The 22,118-nt window shown below is 39.8% G+C and overlaps 1 protein-coding gene across 1 annotated transcript in view; it reads left to right on the forward strand.

Annotated features, from left to right (window-relative positions):
* Nucleotides 1–21,877, forward strand: part of si:dkey-288a3.2 (protein phosphatase 1 regulatory subunit 37) — a 55,468-nt gene extending 33,591 nt beyond the window's left edge. Inside the window, exon 13 of the mRNA XM_037694787.1 lies at nt 21,743–21,877. Coding sequence (XP_037550715.1) covers nt 21,743–21,877 — 135 coding nt within the window. The remainder of the gene's footprint in view (nt 1–21,742) is intronic.
* Nucleotides 21,878–22,118: the final 241 nt, after the last annotated feature.

The following is a 22,118-nucleotide window of genomic DNA, read 5'->3' on the forward strand; positions in this document are numbered from 1 at the left end:
ACTCTACGTTAGCCATTTTTATCATGTTTCCTGTGGCTGCAGAGGCCCGAGGAAAGCAACGCCATAGCTTTAATACATGCCCCGGCTGGATTCACAAAATAATTACCCACACTTGCCATCTGTTTGTCATGATTTTATCTCTGCTGACTTATTTGCATATTAAAGCATTAATTAAAATCTCCAAGGAAGGGGATGCTTACTTTAAAATTAACTCTGAAGGCGATCCGTGCGCGGCTTCCAGAGCAGTTTTATTTTAGTTTGCAGTGGTTTACGGTTTGTCTGCGTGTTGTTTACACGATTAAGTCTGATTTTTATGAAACGCCTCCTCTGGCTAAAGCCAGGCGAAAAAGATGTGCCAGATTCTGGAGGATGTTTCTGTAAATGTGTGTCATTAAAGCTGGGACTTCATCTCCTTTCTCTCTCTCTCTTTTTTTTCTTGTTTTGGTTGGTCTCCCCTAAAGCTTATAAGAAATGTGATTAGCATTTCCGCCGTTATTGCGAGCTGGTGTGGCTGGGCATTTTAAGGGAGTTGTAATAAGGGAATTTTTAAAGCTGTGGCAGGGTTTGGAGCCACACAGATGGGATTTGTCTTGCCGTGGCCTATCCAGGTGGGAGGAGTGATGATCGTATTAAAAACTCAAATCTTTCCATCAGAAAACAGCGGGTGGCCAGATCAAGTGTTCCCGCTCGTTCACATTCCCCAGGTCACAGAGGAATACGTGGAAATTCGGGGAAAATAAGAGACGGAGGGGGTGGCGTGGCAGCCGATGTTCAGTTTGTGTGTTTCTACATGTGTGGTTTTACACGGAGGCAGGGGGTGATTGAGGATGCGCATATTTAGGAGGCGAGAAAAGAAGGTGGAAGGAGGGGAGGAAATCTGGGTCCTCTCGTCTTTGTTTACAAGAGTCAGAGTTTTCATGTCTGCTCCATTTGATCAGTGGCCTGTTTGCTGTTAATTATTAATTATTTACCCATTTAAAATATTCATGCTCCCTGGCCCTGGTGGAGAGCAGCCTGTTCAGAGGGGCAGCTTCTCTCTGTAGCCACTGCAAGAGGGAGCTGTTTATACATCCTTATCAGGGGACCGAGCTAATGAACCCAAGTTCCTCTGCCCGACACGCTCTTTATCACAGGTTGGACACCGGAGCCTCAAACTGTTTGATGCCTAAATATTTGGCTTTGGATTTGTCCAACCCGAGCATCCAGTCAGCAGAACTGCGAGGAGATAAGGCAGCGTGTCCTCTTCTGAATGTCACATGCCAGCAGTGTGAGGCTGTTAGACACAAGTTTGTCTGTGGACGACTGGTTACTTGTTTCAGCTGTAATGTAATGAATTGACCTCGTCCAAACAAGCATATTTGTTCCGTTTTTTTTTTTTTATTATATGCCCATATAAGACGAACGTTTCATTGTATAGCCTTCGTCTGTCTGTCCATACATACACTTTGTCTTGTCTGGGCGATAACTTCTGATCCGCTCAAGATAATTTAATATAACTTCATACACAAATGCATCATCACTAGATGGAATGTTGCATTCACTTTCCATCACACCAGCTCACATCAAGGTCAAAGTTAAAACAAGACTTTACTTGTATCACCCCTAATTTCCACTCAAGATAATTTACCGAAACTTAATACGCATTTGCACCACCACTAGACAGCATGTTTCATACTTTTTTAATCACCCCAGACCAAGGTCACAAATTAAGGTCACATGTCATAGAAGTTATTGTCTTATCTGAGACATTGCTATAGATTGTGGTAATGTTGTTTTATTGTCAATAGACATACAATATGTCATACGCGATACTTCATCCATCCATCCATTATCTTTTACCCGCTTCTTCCCTTTCGGTTCACGGGGGTCACTGGTGCCCATATCCAGCAGTCACTGTGTGAGAAGCAGGGTACAACCTGGACAGGTCTCCTGTCCGTCATAGGGCTGCATAGAGTCTCTCTCACTCACACCAAGGCACACAACAGTGGTACCAACCCTGGTCCTTGAGGAACACCATCCTGCATGTTTTAATGGTTTCCCTCCTCCAACACACCTGATTCAGTTATTTAATTACTTACTCATGTTCTGTAGAAGCCTGTAAATTACCCATTTATTACAAGCAGGTGTGTTGGAGCAGAGAAACAACAAAAGCATGCAGGATGGTGTTCCTCAAGGACCAGGGTTAGGACACCCTGATTTAGAGTTACCAATCAGCCTAACATGCGTGTTTTTGGTCTGCGAGAGGAAACCGGAGTACCCGGAGAAAACCCACACATGCACAGAGAGAACTTGCAAACTTCACCCAGAATGACCCCCAGCCAGAATTCGATCCGGCAACTTTCTCGCTGACAAGCAGCGGCTTTACCAATTGCGCCACTGTGCCACCCTGTATACAATACTCTTGTTTTCGAATTGTCCTGTCATTAACTTTATACTTTCACCTGCTAACTGAAGCCTGCAGAGACTGAGATTTATGTGAGCATTGCACAGTCTGACCTTAGGGGTGAATTTGCTGGGACAGCCTCTCCTGAGAATATTGGCATTTGTCTCAAATGGTTTATATTTGTGAAGGATTTTTCTCTATGCAGTCAAGGTAGTTTGTAAATGACCTGTAATTGTTTTTCAGACTGATGGGCAGCAACAGTTTCTCTGAGGTCATTGCTGTCATCTTTCTGTCTTGGTATTGTGTTAACCCACCTGCACACTTCATCGCAGCAACGTGACAAAACTCCTTGTTTTACAGAGCTTTTCTAATAACTGAATTTTTGGGGGCAATAATTATTTTTTTGTTTATTTCACTTTTATTTACCTGTTATCAAATCATCAAATATTCAGTTTTCCTACTTTTGTTTATGAATTAAACATCTTTAAAACTTTTTTTCCCCATAAAGCTGCCATTTGGAGTTAAAATTGAGATTATTTCAAGTTATGATCTGATTTCCTTTTCAAGTCAGCTGTTTGATGTGTTGATGTCATCTATACCAGCGTAGCTGTTTTTTGTATGAAACCTAACATTAACTGAGCTTCACTGATCAGTATTTCCCTCTCGAGTCAGCATCCTTGTCATGTTTTTATTTTTTTGCATTTGTTACCCACTGTGTTGCATTTGAGTGTCCGCACACAGAGATGTGGAAATCCCAGCAGATGTTAATTTCATGGTGAAACATCAGCTGTGTCCAGTCTTTATCAAACGCTGTCGACTTGTTACACCTCGACGTAGTTTTCTGCCTGACTGTGAACGGCATCTGAGAGCAAAGACATGATGGCGTGTCTGTGGTGAGAGATCATGTGAGGAGCACGCAGCGGCCTGTCTCAAGGAGCATGAATTTGTGTATGAGGAGACAAGCAGGTCTCCTGGTGAGTTTATGGTCCCCCGTCCTGTCCCAGCAGGGCAGCTGGATGACAGAAAGGCCTGACCATGCATGTAGACGGGACTCGTGATGACACTGCTGCTCAGGAGGATCGTGGGAAGAAAACAGCAGCCAGGCAGAACAAAGCTCGTAGCAACGCCTCGGAGGACAGCTCTGGGCTCAGACTGCTCCCAGATCAGTCGGTCTGTCACCTGCTGGAACCACAGCTCCCAATACATCTGACAGGTCTCAGAGGGAGACAGAGGGACAGATTATTTAACCAAGTGAATCAGCAGAAAAAAATCAAACTCACCAGGTTATAGAGCTGAGGTGCATCCTGCCAAGTCATGCTTAAAGGCCAGAGAGCACAAACTGAGGATTGTAACTCCAACTGAAAATGCTGATTTCTGGAGCATCATCCTCAAAAAGCTCACATTTTGCTCAGGTGGGAGTTGAAAACATAAACACCAGCAGCTAATATGAAATAAATGTATTCATTTATATTTTACTGGCAGATTCAAGCATAATGCAAAATAAGAAGTTACCAAAAACTGTGTTTAAATCGCATTTAGGGTGCTATTGAAACTTCTAACTGTACAGGCAGTCAACTAAAAACAAACAAAGAACAGAAGGGGACAGTTGAAGTGGATTTTGCAAAACAAATATATATAAAATTGCTAATTAATGTGCATCAAATGAGAAAATAAACATAGCAGGACCTGTTAGTGTTGGTTTAGCAGGATACAAGAATTGTTAACCAGCTACATAATCAATAAAAAGAAAGCACAACAGCTACAAAAAGATGCTCCAGCACTCAAGTCTTGTGATTTATAATGCTGTCTTGTCTATTTGAGCTATCAATGTAGTAAAATAGCCAGATATATTAAAATACTGTTTGTCATTGAATGCACCATGAAAGGAAACCGTCAAATAAACAGCAACATAATTTAATATAAAACTAAATTAGAAATAATCAAAGTAACCTTCAGATTTCTAATGAAATGGAGTCGCAATAAAATTTAGAATAAACCTGATGTTTTTTATGATAACCTGTAAAATAATAATAATAATAATTATTATTATTATTATTATTATTATTATTAATAATAATAATAATGATAATAATAATGATAATAATAATAATAATAATAATAATAATAATAATAATAATAATTGGTTAAACTTTCATATGTTGAAATGTGTCATAACAGCTTCAGGGATACAGGAGATCCCAACTTCATTTATCTATAACTTAAGTGCCAACAGATTTTCTTGCAACTTCATGACATATGGTAAGGTTTATTGTACATATAGTATCACTTTTGTAAAATATTAGTGCATTTTATGTATAATCTTAACTAATATGTGTTGTTGTATCATTAAAGTAAAAAATGCAAAATTGGTAAAACAAACAAAGAAACAAACAAAAAACAACGAAAGAATAAACCTGACAAACCACTCAGTCAGTTCATCTTGATACCTCCTTCATCATGATTAGGTGGATACTAGAAGGAGTAATAACTTGAAGAACGGCCTCTTCTGACCCGCACGTTTAAACCCATAAGTTGTATCATGGTGAGAACCGCTGCCCCCCTGTACCATCCCCATTTCACAGATCTACAGCTCAGTTTCCCTCCTGATGCCTCTAAAAGGGACAGATCTGGATGAGTCTCTGCAGCAGGCGAAGGGAGTTTGGGGGTGGAATAGCTGAAGGGTAGGGGGGCGATCCCCTGTCTCTGCGCAAACACAACAACAACTGCAACAACACACTCCTCGCTGCACTCCTGATGTATTTTCAGGCAAAAACAGGCATATTTGCCAGCTGTGTAATTTACTGCGGCTCTCATTTGCATATTAAAGCTTTAATTAGCCCCTCTGAGCGCAGAGTGTGCGCCTGAGTGTGTGTTTGTGTGTGAGGTTCAGCGTTGGGGGTGTAATCACTTAGATGTGAAGTCAGGGGAGGAGTCGGACGGAGGTGAGAAGGTTTGTAGCGAGGCTTGGGGTGAGAGGGGTCGCTTCCTGCTCTGGTTGTGATGGACCGCCTGGTTCTGATAAGCTTAAAAGTGATGCTCTTTGATGAACAACTCCTCAAGAAGGGTGACGTGTTATCCATAAAATAATAAAATTTTAATTTTATCTGAGTTCAAGAGGCCACGGTATTTTTTAGATTTATTTTCTTAGCCTTATGTTTGTTCCAGATGTTGTGTCTGAAGGTCTGAAACAAAGTCAGCAGACTTCTCTTTAAGTGAATCTGAATTGACTCATTCGGAGTCACGTGTTTTGTTCCTGGACTTAGTGACATCACAGTGTAACATATTTTACCACTCACGGCTTGTTTGGCTCATCCCTCATAAAAACTGAGTGGCTGGTTTGGGTACTATTTTAATGGGCTAATTTTGAGTAATCTTCTATGACCTGACATGGGATCTACTTGGCCACTACTCGGGTTGGCCTGGAGCAGGTTCAAAGTCATTTCCATTGGGTGGTCCCACCCACTTCCAGCTCTGTTCGTAGAACTCAGCTGAAGTTCCAAACGGACCGAATGGAGCTGAAGATTCAACGTCAGCACACTTTAGACATCAGCTGTCCAGAGCGCGAAGTTGTTTATTTGCCTTTTGGCGGATGACAGAACTTAGATGGAGCTAGACTCAATGGTCTCCATTTATAGGCTTCGACTGGTGAAGGAAATGCTGCAACTTACCACAGTATTTTTTGGAAAGAGTGACAGGAAAGGACAGTTGAAAAAGGGTGGATTGCTCTCTTCAGAACGAGAGTGAGGTTCTGTCGCAAGTGGAGGAGTTCAAGTTTCTTGGGATTTTGTTCACGAGTGAGGGAAGAATGGAGAGAGATTGATGGATGGAATGGTGCATCATCTGCATTATTGTAGACTTTGTGTTGGTCTGTTGTGGTGAAGAGGGAGCTGAGCTGTCAGGCAAAGCTCTCTGTTTACCGGTCGATCTACATTCTTACCCTCACCTATGGCTACCAACTTTGGGTAGTGACCGAAAGAATGAGACTGTGGATACAGGTGGTTGAAAAGAGTTTCCTCCACAGGGTAGCTGGATTCTTCCTTGGAAATAAGGTGAGGAGTTCAGTTATCTGGGAGAGACTCTGAGTAGAGCCACTGCTCCTCCACATAGAGAGGAGCCAGTTGAGGTGGTTCAGGTGTCTGATAAGGATGCTTCCTGGGTGCCTCCCTAGGGAGGCACCCAGAAGAGCTGGAAGAGGTGGCTGTGGGAAGAGATGTCTGGGCCTCCCTGCTCAAGCTGCTCCCCCTGTGACCCAACTTCAGAACAAGCAGAAGATAATAGATGTATAGTGATAGACAATGGTGTGTATTTTGTGACTTTATTTCTTTTTTATTTACATGTAGATGGAAAATTTTGAGTGCCTGTCCTATAGCAACCCGCCTACATTGAGAACACATTAGTTATATGGAAATCTACTGAGACTATATAACTGAGCCGAGTTGGAATAGAATGTAGCGAGTCATGCTGAGACCAAAGTAAAAACAGCAATAGTCTCCAATAGTTGCAGCCCAGTTATTCCATTACCCATTTCCCCCAAATGCCACCTCCAGCAACTAACCCCAAGTTTATGATTTAATCTACTATACATAGTGACAAGACTACAAGGCTCTGTGACGCACACAAAAAAAAAGAGAACCCACACTAATGTTTTGAGATGTTTTGGAGTCTCCCTCATAAATGTTTTAGTTGTCAGAAGTTTCAGCCCACTGAGATAGTTTGTTTTCTACTCCAGCAATCGAAAAATCTTTTTTTAGGTGAACCTCCAAAATTTATTATAATAATATTTTCATAGTGACTTTCCAATGTTACAATAAATAACAAAATAAATAGAAAAAATGTGTCATGATTAAAGAGTTGTGCCCATGATGCTATAATAAGGACAGGGCGTGACTCACCTAAGCTTATTTTATAGCTGCTGTTTTCATGCTTCTGACTGGCAGCACATTGAAACTGGCATTGCAGTACCTGGTGCACCTTGATCTGGCTTTAGCTTGTTTTGCACCCGACAGTTTTTATTTTTTTGCCATGTTTAAAAAAACAATGATAAAAGCTGCAAGGAAAAACACGAGGGGGGAAATGATTGTAAATGTTTAAAAAAATAACCAAGAAGTTACCACTCTAGTTTTATTTTTGCATCATTTACTTACGTTTGTTTCCTGTTGAGTTTTCTTTTTGTCTCAGAAGTGACCCCTGCTGTTCAGAAGAAAAACTGCAGCGCAAATATAAATGGTTTTTGGTGTGTTAGCATGACAGTCTCATGAAACGATAGACACGTCAGGCAAAAACAAAGCTTTATTTATACCCTATTTGACGAGAAACAGTAAAATGATTGACATTCATAAATTATATGTTAAACCACTGTAAACCTTAAATATATCTCTAACAAGGACCTGACTCAACCATCAGGTGGACAGTTGACGGGTGACAGGTGGGCAGAATCCATGGATAATAGATGAATTCTTCTTTGTTGAAACGTTCCATCTGGATTATTGAGCATGTATCAGGACGTCTTAAACAAAGCTGTATTGTTAGAGTTTAGAGTGACAATGTGGTCACTGAATAACACTTTACATTTTTGTAGACTTGAACTTTATCAAACTAAGTTTTAAATTTTTATTTTTGCTCGCCGGCATCAACATTTCTGCAGAACCTACCAGTGGTTTTATGCAGAGGAGGCTTTTCTCAGTGGTCATAGCCCAGTAAATCCACATTCCCCTCTCAGACATGCAACACGCTCGCTCAAACAACTTGGCATAATGACCAAAACACTGAAACTTCTGCAACTGATATGGGCCTCTTATGCATAAGAGGGGGCATATGTATATAAGCCCAACAAAAGTGGGGGTATCGGATCGCATCAGCTTCCAGCGGGCATGTCCTGAGGCGCCACGCTCAAACAGTCACCCATCAGCAGCTGGCAGCCTCTCATCTGACTACCATGAAGGCCTGTGCATGTCTCCCTCTCTGCCTTCATCCACAAGCCACATCCCTTTCACTTCTGAATGGCGGGCTGACTGCAGAAATTGCCCCGTCCACCATGCGCACTGAATATTTAACTGTGAATATGAAATATTTTGGCAAGACTTCAACCACCTTCAAAAGTGAGGGCCCTTCCAGCTCTCTGAGCATACACTGAAAAACTCCTGAGCTTTCTGTGCTCTCCTGAATCGATCATTCCGTTCCGGAGCAGAGGAATGTCAGGGAAGGAGGTGTATGATCGTCTCTGGTTGGTCGCCGGAGTCAGCAGCTAGAAGGGAAACTCTTGAGACTTTGCTCAGCAGAGTTTAGAGTTCAGGACGAAACAAACTGACAGACTGAAGGAAAACGGAACCCATGAGGGGTTTTCTTCTCCTGAATGGAGGCCATATCCAACTGTAAGAAACGTGCTCTGACCCAGAGCTTCAACAAGAAGCAGTTGGTTTATTGAGAGTTAATGATTGAAAGATGGATGCTGAGCTGGATGAGGACAGAAGATCCATGAGACAAACCACATATGTAGGACTGTGAGCAACAAATACATCATACAAAAACTTTCACTTGATTAAAGACAAGGAATATTTAAACATTGTGGCGCTGACTAAAAAAACAAACAAGAAATAAAAACTACTGCAGAATGGTTAGATAAAACCAACGTCTAACTAGAGAAATTGAACTTCAAACTAAAATGCATTGTGAACACAGTGCTGAACGACGGTGGGGAAATGTGCTGAAGAAGTTTAAACTGAGTTAAAAAATCCAGAACATTAGCTAAAATCAACAAAAAAAAAGTAGAACACTAGACTAGCTTAAAGCTAAAAGAAGCAGTATGCTAGCTAAATACAAACAGTAATAAAATGTTATCTAAAAGCTAAAACCAGCAAATGTAACAAAGCAAAATGTAACAAAAAGCTAACTAATTGTAGCAAAAGGCTAGCTAAGCGATACCAATGGCGTCAGAAGCATTTGTAATGTAGGGGGGACACACTGGTGGGAGATCTGGGGGTATTCCCCCAGAAAATTTTGAATAAAGTAGATGCCATTTTCTGCATTCTGGTGTATTTTAATGGGTCGTTAAACATCTATGTTTACCTGCATAAGTAAACACTTGTCTCAGTAAATTTTAAAGAGCACAGCACAAGAAGTAGCCTGAATTCAACCTCTATTTCAGCTTGTATTCAGACCCTCATGTGAACAGAGCATGCTCTGCTTCTCTCACGCATCCTAACCACCCCCAGTCAACAGTTGCCAGGACTAACGTAGCAGTAAGCTAGCGCACAACACAGAGGTGTTTCCCCCTCTTTCCCCCGACCCCGTCCACAAAACCCCCTCAAGAGATGAGTGTTCTACCAAGCCAAGTGACCTCGGAGAAACACTTCATGCTGTGTGGCGAGTTGTTGTAGGGAACCAGGAAAACCAGGAGTGGACTTTTAGTGGTTTGAGTATTCTCCTATTAATTAAATGGAAGAGATTTGTTCACGAAGAAATAAAAATAGCACTGGGTGAATAAATATTTCATGGTAAATGTGTGTGTGTGTGTGGGGGGGGTCCATGTCCCCTTCACATATAATTGTTGCTATGCCTATGAGCAATACCTCAAGTCCACATTAATCCTCCAAATACAAGGTTTAAAAAACTTCTAAACAAATGCACCTGTGTTTGGATAGGATGTGCAAACGCAGCAGAAAATGTCTGTTTTTAATCATTTCTGGTGTAATGTTGGTGGGGCTAATTTCATGACGTGTTTTAATATTAGCTATCTGTTACAGATTCCTTTTTACGGTAGTCACATTTCATAACGGACTCTTAAAACTGTGTTTATAAACTTCACTCTTGATATTCAGTTATTTTTTTTCTTGCATAGATAATATGACAAACAGTGGATGGAGGTGTATTCTGAGTGTGCAGAAGTCTTCACATCTCTTCAACCTGGAGCCATATGCTGGATTTGCTCAGCAGATGGTCCCTGTGTTGCTGACCATATTTATGGTTCTCTTTGACCTGTACACCTCTTCCTCCTGCACCTCTGAGCTATTTTTTTCAGAAACAAACTCAGGAACCTCTTGCATCAATCATCCTGGACAAACTGAAAATCTCCTCATGTCCATCCTCACCATCTCAGACCTTCAGCCTCCTGTCTCACCTTTCTCCTCAACAAATACCGGGCACCATGGAGGGGAGGTAATTGGATTTGTTGTCACTTCCTCTGGCTGGCAGGCCGAAACTGTCTGCTCAGCTTAGGGATGAAGACATCAGCATGACAGGGACTCTGGGAGAGGATCAGCTGGAGTCCTGGATGGTGCTAATAAATCTGTGGTCACGCCACGGCCGTGACGCCACGGCCGCAGCCAGCTGTTACCTCTGACACCTTCCCTCTGGTACAGACAGCCCTTCCACAGCTTGGGGAGTGGGCAGCCTTATTAAAACAGATGCCAACCACTCCTCGCTCTGTTGGAGAGGTCAGAGACATCCCTTCCAAACACTCATCTGTGCTTCTAGTGGTTCTGGGCGATGTTGGCACGAAACACCGGTGACCTGGCATTCCCCATGAAGGTCTGTGATGCTAGACGTCTTATTAAAGCTCTGACAGAAAGCCAGTCAATGTCAGGCTCTGTAGTTTAGGCTTCAATGCAGCTGTCCCCTAATTCACTTTTACTGAAACAAAGATTCAGAGCCCAAAGTCGACTGGTCATTGCCAAACAGAGGCTAGAGTTGATCCAAAAATGGACATATTAGGAATATATGAGTCAGATGATGGCACTTTGTCCGACAGTATCAGTCATCTTTATCACACTTGTTTTTTTTTCAATTGGGGACTGGTCAGTCCAAAACGCCTTTTCTCTAGATTGGGAGCAGAATGAGGTTTTCCTTTGTCTTGGTGAAAAATGTACAGATTTCCAAGGAAGAGATAAGATCTTGAAGGCAGCAGATGTTGGCCTTTTCTCCAATAATGCTGCCCTCAAGGAACACTGATCCAAGCCCAGGCTTTTGGACTAACAACTGTCTGACTCATCCTCTTCCCATTTGGTCTTGAATGTCTGGCATTCATTTCATCCAACAAAGATCTAAACCTCTGATCCATCTGTGTCATGGTCCATCCCAGATGGAGTCCAGAGAAGTTGGTGTCTCAGGACCAGGATGACGTCAGACTTCCTTTCTTCTCAGTAAAGTTTGAGGTGATGCTTGAAAGCATAACTTTATGAAAGAACTTGAAAAAAGTTGCCCAAAGTAATCACAAGGTTCTATCAGCTGTTGTGAATGATGCTTCTTGAAGTGTGGTGACATCTGGCGCATTGGAGACCCTGGTTTACTTTTTTGTCTCTCATTGTCTTTGAATTTGTCTTTAATATATAAATACTAAAATCAATAAACAACTTTACATTTTGTGGCAACACATAATAAAGCCCAGTACTTACTGGATATGTACGTGGTACCTGTAGGGAGCAAGTTGTAGTATGAAGTGACCTCATACCCTGTACTTACAGGGTGTATACCCTGTAACTACCTGGTAGGTACTGTAGCCATTCAATTTGTATTCAGAAATTATAAAAGCTTACATCTGGATGTCATTAACTCAGGGTCACACTGGTCCTTTATTAAAGACCTTTCATTAACTTTACAAAGCCCAGTTGGAGGGTGTCTGTCCTATCATACATGAGATCAACAGTCCAGTTAGGGTTAGGGTTAAGGTTAGGGGGGTCTAAACAACATGTAATGTTATTTTGAGTTGAGGTGGAGCAAACTAGAGTCCAGCTAACATCCGCATTGCTCAGTGAACATATTCTATCCACCTTACTGAACAGTATAGAAACTGTAACAAAGTCACTACCACCAGACAACTGAAGCTAAAGGGACAGTTACACCTGTTAGAGTAGATCTGATTCGACTCAGCGGGTGTTTTTGTGTTATATTTACATTCAGTAAAAACATTTAACACGGACCTGTTTTTTTGTTTATGCATTTCGTGTTTCAGCTTTTTAATGTAGACAAAGTTGTGTTTATGAGTGCTGACAGGCTATACAAAATACAAAAATCTGAGCACTAATCGTAAAGAGTCAGGGAGGTGGGACTCACCCCCTACCCAACAGACCAATCACAACCTGCCATCAGTCGTAGACTTTGGATGAAACAAGACAAACTTGAACACCGTCAGCATCAACAACATCCAGCAAAGACCAAAAATACTCTCCTGCAGCCAAAACAACCGTGTTGATGTTCTTGTTTATTGGGGGGATGGGGGGGCACTTGTAAAAGTGTGAAGATCAATTAACCAGAGTTGAAAGTGCTGGTGGCCGGGGGTCTCTGCAGTGGTCTCCTCTGATAATCAGCAGCCCAGGGCTTTCTGTAATCTCATGGAGGAGCGCTCGCATTTGCATGCTGCTGCTAAAGAGACGGATTAGAAAGTTACAGAGGCTGATAAACAGAGAGCAGGGAGGGGGGGTCATGTGGAGTCAAAGTGCTCTCAAAAACACGTAACAAACATGAAGAGAAAGTCCTGGTTTGCTTCAGCTCGGTCATCCAGAAGCCGAAAGCACTGAGATGATGCGACTTCCTGAACTTCCTGTGGACAGACGTATTATCCTGAAAAACCATTTACGCTCCACGGCTGCTCCTCTTCAGCCTACCTGTCTTCTCTCCGGTCTTAGTGTTGCTTTAGCTCGTCTTTCTAGGTGGAAGTCCTCTGTCCTGATGCTTTGATGTTTTCCTCGGTCCGCCTGTCCGCTCTTTTTCCAACTGATTTTTTTAACGTCCATCTGATGGGAACAACCAAGACGCTTTTCTTTTTTCGGGCCGTGTCATTGTTTGAGCTGACAGCTCTCTGGTTTCCTGTCAATCAGCTGCAGGAGCTCGTTAACGTCTGACAGATCGCTCGTTAGCCAAAAACACACACATTTAGGAATGTGCAAAAACTGGTTTAAAAATGAACAATGAAAGTTCATTCACTTAGTTTTATTCTCCGTTATCCAATGAGAAGTTGACTTTAATTTAGTCCTTTTTTTGTTATAATGTTTAAAAAACTCAGATTTTACTTTACAACTTTAAAATTAGTATTGATTACAAGATCCATCCATCCATTATCTTTATCCACTTCTTCCTTTTCGAGTCATGGGGATCACAGGTGTCCATATCCGGCACTGTCCGAGAGGCGGGGGACACCCATGGCAGGTCTCAGTCCACCACAGATTATTACAGAAGTATAACAACAATACTTTATATATTACTCGTACTTTTCTGGCATCCTTCATCATTGATTAAATATATAAAAAAAAAAGAATTAGCATCTCAAAAGAGATGCTCTTACTTTTTAAAACCATTGTTTCTCTTTCATCTAAACCTTCTAAAAAAAATTTCTCACACATTAAAAAACACCTGATTACAATTTGTTTGCATTTAATATTTTAATATTTTGTCTTCAACAAGACAAAAGGCTTTACTTAGTCAGGAATTGTCTGCTTAAATTAAACACAAATTAAGCCAAATTAAAGGGTTCCAGACAAGTTGAATCTTAGACTAATGTACAGATTTAAATATAAAGGAACATTTATTCAGTTTGTTCTGAAGATTAAAGATTAAACTTTATATTATTTAGTTTTTACAAGCCTCTCCACACGTCAGCTACTGCTGCCGTCCCACATCTATCCAAGTGCTGCTTTCAGTTCCTCTACCGGTTTATTTTTATTACTTTCCCTCTCTCTCTCTTAAATAAAATCACAGTATTTGTTCTGATTTGGTGCAGAATTGTCATTTAATCTGTGTCAGCTCGTTTAGCATCGAGAAGCCGAGCGAACGGCTGCAAAACATCTAAAGAGCTCGAATGTTTTTCTCAAATCTGCACAAAATTCTGGAAAATCCAGGAACAGTTAAATGTTTTTTTTTTTATTATTATTAAAAAGCATTTCATTTAAAAGTGTACAATGCGTCCGATTTTAATTTGTATATCATCAGTGAGTCTTTTCAAGCCCAAACAATTATTTTATAAATCATAAAAACAACTGAACACGCAGTGAAACCTTTTCTGGTTCCTAAAAACAAGCTGTCATTTTCAGAACCGGTGAAATAAAAAACATTTTTTGTTTGTGTGTTTGTCACATTTTCTTTGATTTAAAGAAAAAAGGAACAAAAAGGCACATTTCATATTGAGATTCACACTTTATGCTCAACAATTAAACTCAAACATATAATTCAAGGTTTTTTTTATTAAAGATCACTCAGCTGGATTAATGGATTTTTTTTTTCCTTTGTTGTTTCCTTTGCATTGTCAAAACTCCACGTTAAACACATTAAACTCAGATTTTGTGGTCTCTCAACGTGTTGACAGAATATTTGGAATACAACAGTGACATCTTCAGTCTGAGGAGCAGAACCCTGCAGAGGAAACTAACTGCAGGAGAGAAGCTGGAACATCTGTAGGACCAGACTCAGTCAAGTTTTAGATTTGATTTCTGTTTTGATGATCTAAACTTGTGCATGTCAGCTTTATCAGGCAGTTTGTTCAACATCAAAGCTAAACAAAAACCACAAAATGTAACCGTTTGATTTTAATACGAGCCTGAAACTATTAATTAAAGCTCCAAATTCATTGTTTTTATGTTAATGGTCATTTGTTTTAAGATAACTTCATGTAGCTCATGTCAAAAGAATAATCAGAGATTATGAGGTTGAAAGAAGAAATAAAACATCCAGAAAGTTCAGTCAAAAACTCTTAAAAAAAAAAAAAAAAAGGAATTTGACCCTAAACTAACTTTTAATTAATATTTGTATACAGTTATTAAAGGTTTAAATGAAAATGTGTTTTTGAAGATACTGAGATGCAAAAAATATGACTTAAATAAAATATTTGTAATTTTTTATGCTTTTATAGCTATCATACTGACAAATATAAAATAAATATGTCTGTTTTTACTTAAAACTGGTTTGTTCGAACTCTAAAATACTAAACAACAAGAAGATAAATTTAAAACTAATAAGACAAAAGTCTTAATTTAAATAGTTTTAAGTAAAGTTACACCAGAGGAAAAGTTAAGTTTAAGGGACTACATTACCCATGATGTATGCGTTATATGTTATGGGTTTTCATTCTGAGGGATTCAGTTTATTTTCTATGTAAAATAAAACATTTTACAAAAAATGTAAAATAAAAACTTTAATTTAATCTCATATTTAATTGTTTGTCTTTGGTTTTAAAATAAATTCATATTCTGATCGTTGCTCTATTTTATTAAAAAAAAAAAAAAAACTTTCAACAGAACTAGTTTCATCTTGAAAATCTGGGATCTAATTTTTGCTAAATGTGTTTTAACTGGTTCATTTTCAGTTTTTACATAAGATTCAAAACATCTTGCTTTGATTTATAAAAGTCGACCGTTGTGCAGCTGGTTCCTCTCGACTCTGAAGGTTTTTTCAGCTGCTGGGTCAGAAATCTTGAAAAACACAAACAGCATGAACACAAAATGATTACTGTACTTGCCGCCATACACGTCGCACCGCCGTATAAGTTGCATCTATTATGCGTCATCGCTGACAACCTGGAAACGTGGGTCGGCGTTGTGCCAAAAATCGATTGGCTGCCAAATGGCGGCCGTGGTAGCGTGCACTGGAAGACTTTACCAAGAATTTAACAAGATTAACACTTAAAAACTATTATTCGTTTGCTCAAAATTATAGCAAAAGTGTGTCTCAGTCTAACTTTTCCTTAATAAATGCACTTTAATGGTCAAATCAGCTCATTTTGCCTGGGTGGTGCGGCAAAATGCATCTGATTTAACGTTTGCTCCATGAGTTCCAGAGCGAGATGAAGGTGACTGTATGGCAAGCCAAGTGTCTCATTAATAGCCACTTTTACCTATTAATGAGACACTTGGCTTGCCATACTGGTTGAGGGCCCTCTAGCTGCTGAAAATGGTAGTCTTCAATATTTTCCATGTCAGAAATGAATGAAATAGTCCAATCTCAGGCAAAAATTGAGTTATAAATATGGGGAAAAAATACATAATGAAGTCGCGTCGCCGTATAAGTCGCAGGGCATGCTAATCTATGCAAAAAGGTTTGACTTATACAGCGAAAAGTACGGTAATAAGAAAGTTTACAACATACCAGAAATGCAATATTTCAACATTGAAGCTGTAAATGATTTTATCTGCTCCATATATAAACAAACATTACAATATGGGGGGTTATTTATTTACTTATATCTGTTGAGCTGTTTTGTTCAATCACTAATACGTTTGTTAATATTTTTAAATGTTAAAACTATGAAGAATTTTAAGAATGTTGTAAACAGTTACATGGTTTTCTTTTTGCATTGAATTACTGTTTGGGAAATTTTAGCCTAAACATTTCCTTAAATAAAGAAACAAAATATTTAACATAACTAATAAGACTAGTTTATTTGTATTTTTTACTTGTTTGCAAAATCTGAATACTTATTTGTAAAGATTAAAAAAAATTGGAGAAAATGAAACTCCATCATGAAACTCAGAAGTTTCCACACCTTCAGATTTAAAGGATGGATTTTGTTGATCAGCCTCAACAATATGACTTAAAAAAAAAAAAAAAAAAAAAACAGACAATACGCCACACGCATGATGCTCTCGACTGGCGTCTGAGGTGTCATTTACATACATTAGCATATAAAGTAATTGGCACAGATGCCAGGAAGCAGCCGCAAACAGATTAATTGTCATCGAGCCGTCGTGGTGACATCGTTAAAAATGAGCTGCTTTTAAGGCTCCAATTATCAGAGAATTTCTACTGTTATCCTTTTTCATCATCCCTTCATCTTTTAGACTTCCTCACACACACGCACACACACAAACACACGCACACACAACCTGCACACTGTAAAAACCTGAGGGTTGTTCCTTAAAATAGGGCTGATGTGTGATCTTGTTTGAGTGAACTGATGTCTGATAAAGAGTGATGCTCTCAGTTGAGTGTTTTTTTTTTTTTTTTTTACCCAGTTTGTTGGAGATGAGTGTTTTTCTCAACTGGAATTGAACACAGAATGCAAGTACACCTTAATGTTTTTTTGTACAAGATATTCACTGTGTATAAGAATATGAGTAATTTTAATTTTCTTGTCCGAGGCAGCGCAGAGTGACAGATCCTGCAGGGTGGAGGGAGACATTTTATCCATAATCAGGTGCAATGGCGGAGCCAGGGGGTGGCCAGTGGTGGCCTTGGCCGCCATAGATTAATCTTCAATCATCCCAATAATTTGAGGAAAATATACTTTTGAGAAATATAAAAACTAGAAATAATCAGGGTGGGCGGTTTACATAATCCAGCTCACAACACTAACATAAATATGGACAGAGGGTATTTCCAAGTCCACTCTTTGCTCTGGAACTAGAGACATAAATAATACAAAATCAAGAAACGTGAAGTGTAAAATCACATGACTTGACTACTGTATTTTCTGCCGTACATGTCGCACCAACCTATGTCGCATCAGTCTAAATATGTCTAATAAAGTGGAAAAATCCATAAATATGTTGTTTCGGCATATAAGTCACAGGGCATGCAAATTATGCAAAACACCACAACTTATCCAGCGAAAAATACGGTACCTGAGATCAGGGATTACGTGATTTTTCCATGCAGCCAACAGGGATGAATTTAAATAAAAATATATCCTGCCACTCTTCAAACGCTGAAGAACCACTTGGATACCTAAAGTCACTGAACTACTGCCCAAAAGTTAAAATACTTTAAGCGGACAAAATTTATGTAACTTTGATTTATGAAATAAAACTCAAAGCATTTTATCTTTGTCTGTAGAAATTTATGTAGCATTTTGTATAAATAAAGCACATCACACCTGCTGCCTTGCATAATAAACTCTTAAACCAAGTTGCCATGTGAACCGTTAGCTCTCACAGTATGTGATTGGGGATAACTACCCGCTACTACCACATCAAATATTAGCTCCAAGTCTGTAAAACTGACTGAGTTACAGCCATGTTTGTGTTGAATAAGGTCAGTTTATTGTAGCAGCAATTTGTACTGATAACGGCCATTTAATGGCTGATAACATCTGAAGCGGGTGTTGTACTTAAGAGCATGATTTAGCGATGACTCTCAGCTACTACCACACCAAATTTGAGTCCATTATCTGTCAAGTTGATTGGGTTGTTGCCATGCTGTTGGATGTGGCCTCCATCTTGAATTGGATTGACTTCAGAACTTATCAGATAATAGACGTGCACCCATTGATTACATAATGAGAACTTCATAGAAATCCATCCAGTAGCATGTGAAATATTTTCTAACAGACATCCACACAAGCACAGGCAAAATCATCATTACCCATCTTTCAAAAAGTAATTTTCTTAGTTTTCCAAAGAAGCACCAAAGAGTCAAAATATTAGAATTTGAAGCAGGTAAGTAAAATAATTAATATCTAAATTAACAATAAAATGGATAAAAGATATGCTGGTTTTTTTTATTTAAATACAGATTATTGATCAAAATTACAGCAGCTCAATAGAAGCATATTCAAACATACTTTTATTACATTAAAATAAAAAATAATCCTAACATAAATTGATTGAACTGAAAACTTTGCATTGAAGATAAAAATAATTATTTTATTTGTTGTCTCATATTTGGGATCAGAACAAAAACTTAAAAATATAAAAATTTCAAAGGCAGTTCTAAAAACACATCATCTGACACAGGAGTTTATAAAAACTAATATTTAGTGAGAAATCAGAACCCTTATGGGAAAAAAAATGTCTCAAAAGAAACGGTTTTCTGTTGAGCTCATCAGTCACAGGTGTGCTGAACAGCTGGGCCCTGAATGCAACACTTTGCTGATGCTGAGAAAAACTGAAATGTAGATCAATAAAATTCTTGTCTCCATGTGCAGCTGAGCATCCTGCACTTTGAAAGTTTGTTTTCATTTCCATCTTAGGGATCAGACCTTAATAATTGATTTTAATTTAATCTAATTAATAAACTATAACATTAATGAATGCATGATGTTTGACATCAATCTGTTTCTGTTCACTTTATCACCTGGTTTAGATCTGTCACGTCTGCAGGTTTGGATTATTCTTTGGTTATGGAAACTAAAACGCCGACCAGTTTAACATTCGATGAACGTTTTAATTGATCTTTTAAAACTTGAGTGGAATTTGCAGGAAACATATGATTTTATAAAAAAAAAAAAAAAAAAATACAACAATAAAATAAAGTATTCAACATTAAATTCAAATGAGAGTATTAGAAACAAAATCTTTGTTAGTTATTATACTATGAAAACCTTTTTAATAATCAAAAAATAAATAAAATATGCAAAGTTTTCTTTAGAGACCGTTATAAGCACTACACGTTTATTTAGTTTGATTCAGAAGAATTTAAAATCAGTTGTCTGAAATAAAAGCTTTCAGTGTTTCTAAATCAAAAGGTTTGTTCCTGCTTTACCTTTTGTGTCAACATTAAGGATTTTAGTTCATCACCGGCAACTCTTTTGTGGGGGGTACCGCAGGAGTCCATCCTCGGTCCTCTTCTCTTTTTACCTGCTGCCACTAGGTGCCATTTTCCGTAAACGCAACATACCCTTTCATTTCTACACCGATTGTCAAATTTACTTCCCCCCTGAAGCGCAGTGGTACACGTTCGACCTCTTCTTGACTGCCTGGCTGACATCAGGGGCTGGATGTCTTTAAATTCCTTAAGCTTTAATGAGAAAAAGACTAAAGGCATGTTGTTACCTCCTAATGGTACGGTCAAGAACCACGGTATCGACCTCTCCTCTCTAGCCCTGTTAGAGAAACAAAGAGTTACAAATCTGGGAGAGATAATGAATCCTTCCATGAAACTTGACAGTCATTTAAACATGATTGTTAAATCCTGTTTTTTCCAGCTGAGGCGACTGTGTAAGCTGAAGCCCATACTGTCCAAAAATAACCTGGAGACAGTAATACACACATTCATAACATCTTGGCTCCATTACTGCAATGCACTTCTGTTTGGTATCAGTCAGACCTCCATTGCACAACTACAACTTGTCCAAAATTCTGCAGCCTGATTTTTAACTAGTTCAAGCCAAAGAGAGCACATTACACCAGTTTTGGCCTTCCAGCAATGGCTCCCAGTTCCCCTTCGAATTCAGTCCAACATACTCTTGTATGTTTTTAAGTCTCTGAACAGTTCTGTCCCCTCCTATCTTACTGATCTTATGCAGCCATATGTTCCACAGCACTCTCTGATGTCATTACATCAGATGCTTCTTTCAGTTCCAGGAACCCGTCGTAAGCTCAGAGGTGACAGGGCTTTCTCTGTTGCAGGTCCAAGACTGTGGAATGAGTTACCACTGCTCGTCAGGCAGGCCCCTTCTCTCACTGTTTTTAAGTCTCACTTAAAAACCCACTTTTATTCCCTGGCTTTTAACGCTCTGTAGAATACAGACTTGTTCAAAACAGATGACACAGACGGGGTGGGGGGAGTGGTCCTGAACCTTCTTTGACCCATTTGGCTTCCAGGTCTGGCATCCCTTTCAGCATAAGGGGGTGACTGTGAACTCTGACCCCCCTCAACACCACCACTCACACGCCTACACACATGTTTGTCTTGCTGTATTTACAGGGGCTTAGCATCGACTTCCATTCATTTTTCATCCATTTCTATAGCCCAAACCTGACCCTAAACCTAACCATTACCAGTACATACCTAAACCTAACCCCTAGCCCACCAATAACACTTGAACCTTATGGGGACCGGGCTTGGGTCCCCACAAAGTGCAGTTGGTCCTCACAATGTACTATGTGTTGAAAAATGGTCCTCACAAAGTAACATAAACAAGCACACACTCGCCTTCCACCAGCAGAAGGTTGAATTTTTGTTCTCCACATGCTCGCCTCTCACCCATCCAGCCTCCCTCACCCTCTGTCTCACCTCCTCTCTATGTTGGCAGAGCCTCAATGTGCACGTGTGTGTGCACATGTGTGTGTGTGTGCGTCAGGTGTGCTGCTGCGTGGTGAGCGTGCCCTCTGTCATTCACGCGGAGCAGCCCTGTCCAACTGTCACTTCCTGACAGTCTGATAATCAATCTCTTTATTAACTGCTCTGCTGCAGACCGCCGTGGAGAAGGGGGGGCTGTGTGTGTGTGTGTGTGTGTGTGGGGGGGAGCCAGAGTCAGACTGCAGCTGTACTCCAAGACAATGTGTCCCAAAAAAGTGTCTTAAAACTTTGATTATGAAACTTGCACTTGTTTTTGAAAAAAACAAGTTTGACTTCTGAACGTTTCTCACTTCAGGATCGTCCTGATCCACTTCTCACGTCTTCATGTTGTAAAGTTCTCAATCTGACAGAAAACAGAGCATTTTATTGTCATGGGCAGAGTTTTGATTCACTTCCTGCATCCATGTGTGTGACCAACAGGACGAGCTTCTGACGGAGACGCACACGCGGCTGCAGGTGCAGATCGCCCAATGCTGCAGCGCCAACGCCAGCCGCCTCCAAACAGAAAACTCTGGGAGCTCAATCGGACCCAACAGAACCCTAACCTTGCCCTGATCTGCTCAGAAGCCACACAGAAGCACACGTCTACGACTCATGCAGCCTCCTGGTGACTCTGGTCTGAACATGTGACTCACGAAAGTGAAGAATAACCATAAAACTCTAAATCTCAGTAATAAAAGGTGAAGTAGAGCAACCTGAGCACCTGAACAACCTTGTCCTGAGCCTTATAAAACACTTCATGTTGCCTCATGTTCAGTGTTTAAAGGCGCATGTTTGAACTATGGTAACTTTCTGA

The sequence above is a fragment of the Nematolebias whitei genome, chromosome 21 (assembly GCF_014905685.2).
Source record: "Nematolebias whitei isolate Nwh7 chromosome 21, NemWhi1, whole genome shotgun sequence".
Classification (NCBI taxonomy): Eukaryota; Metazoa; Chordata; class Actinopteri; order Cyprinodontiformes; family Rivulidae; genus Nematolebias; species Nematolebias whitei.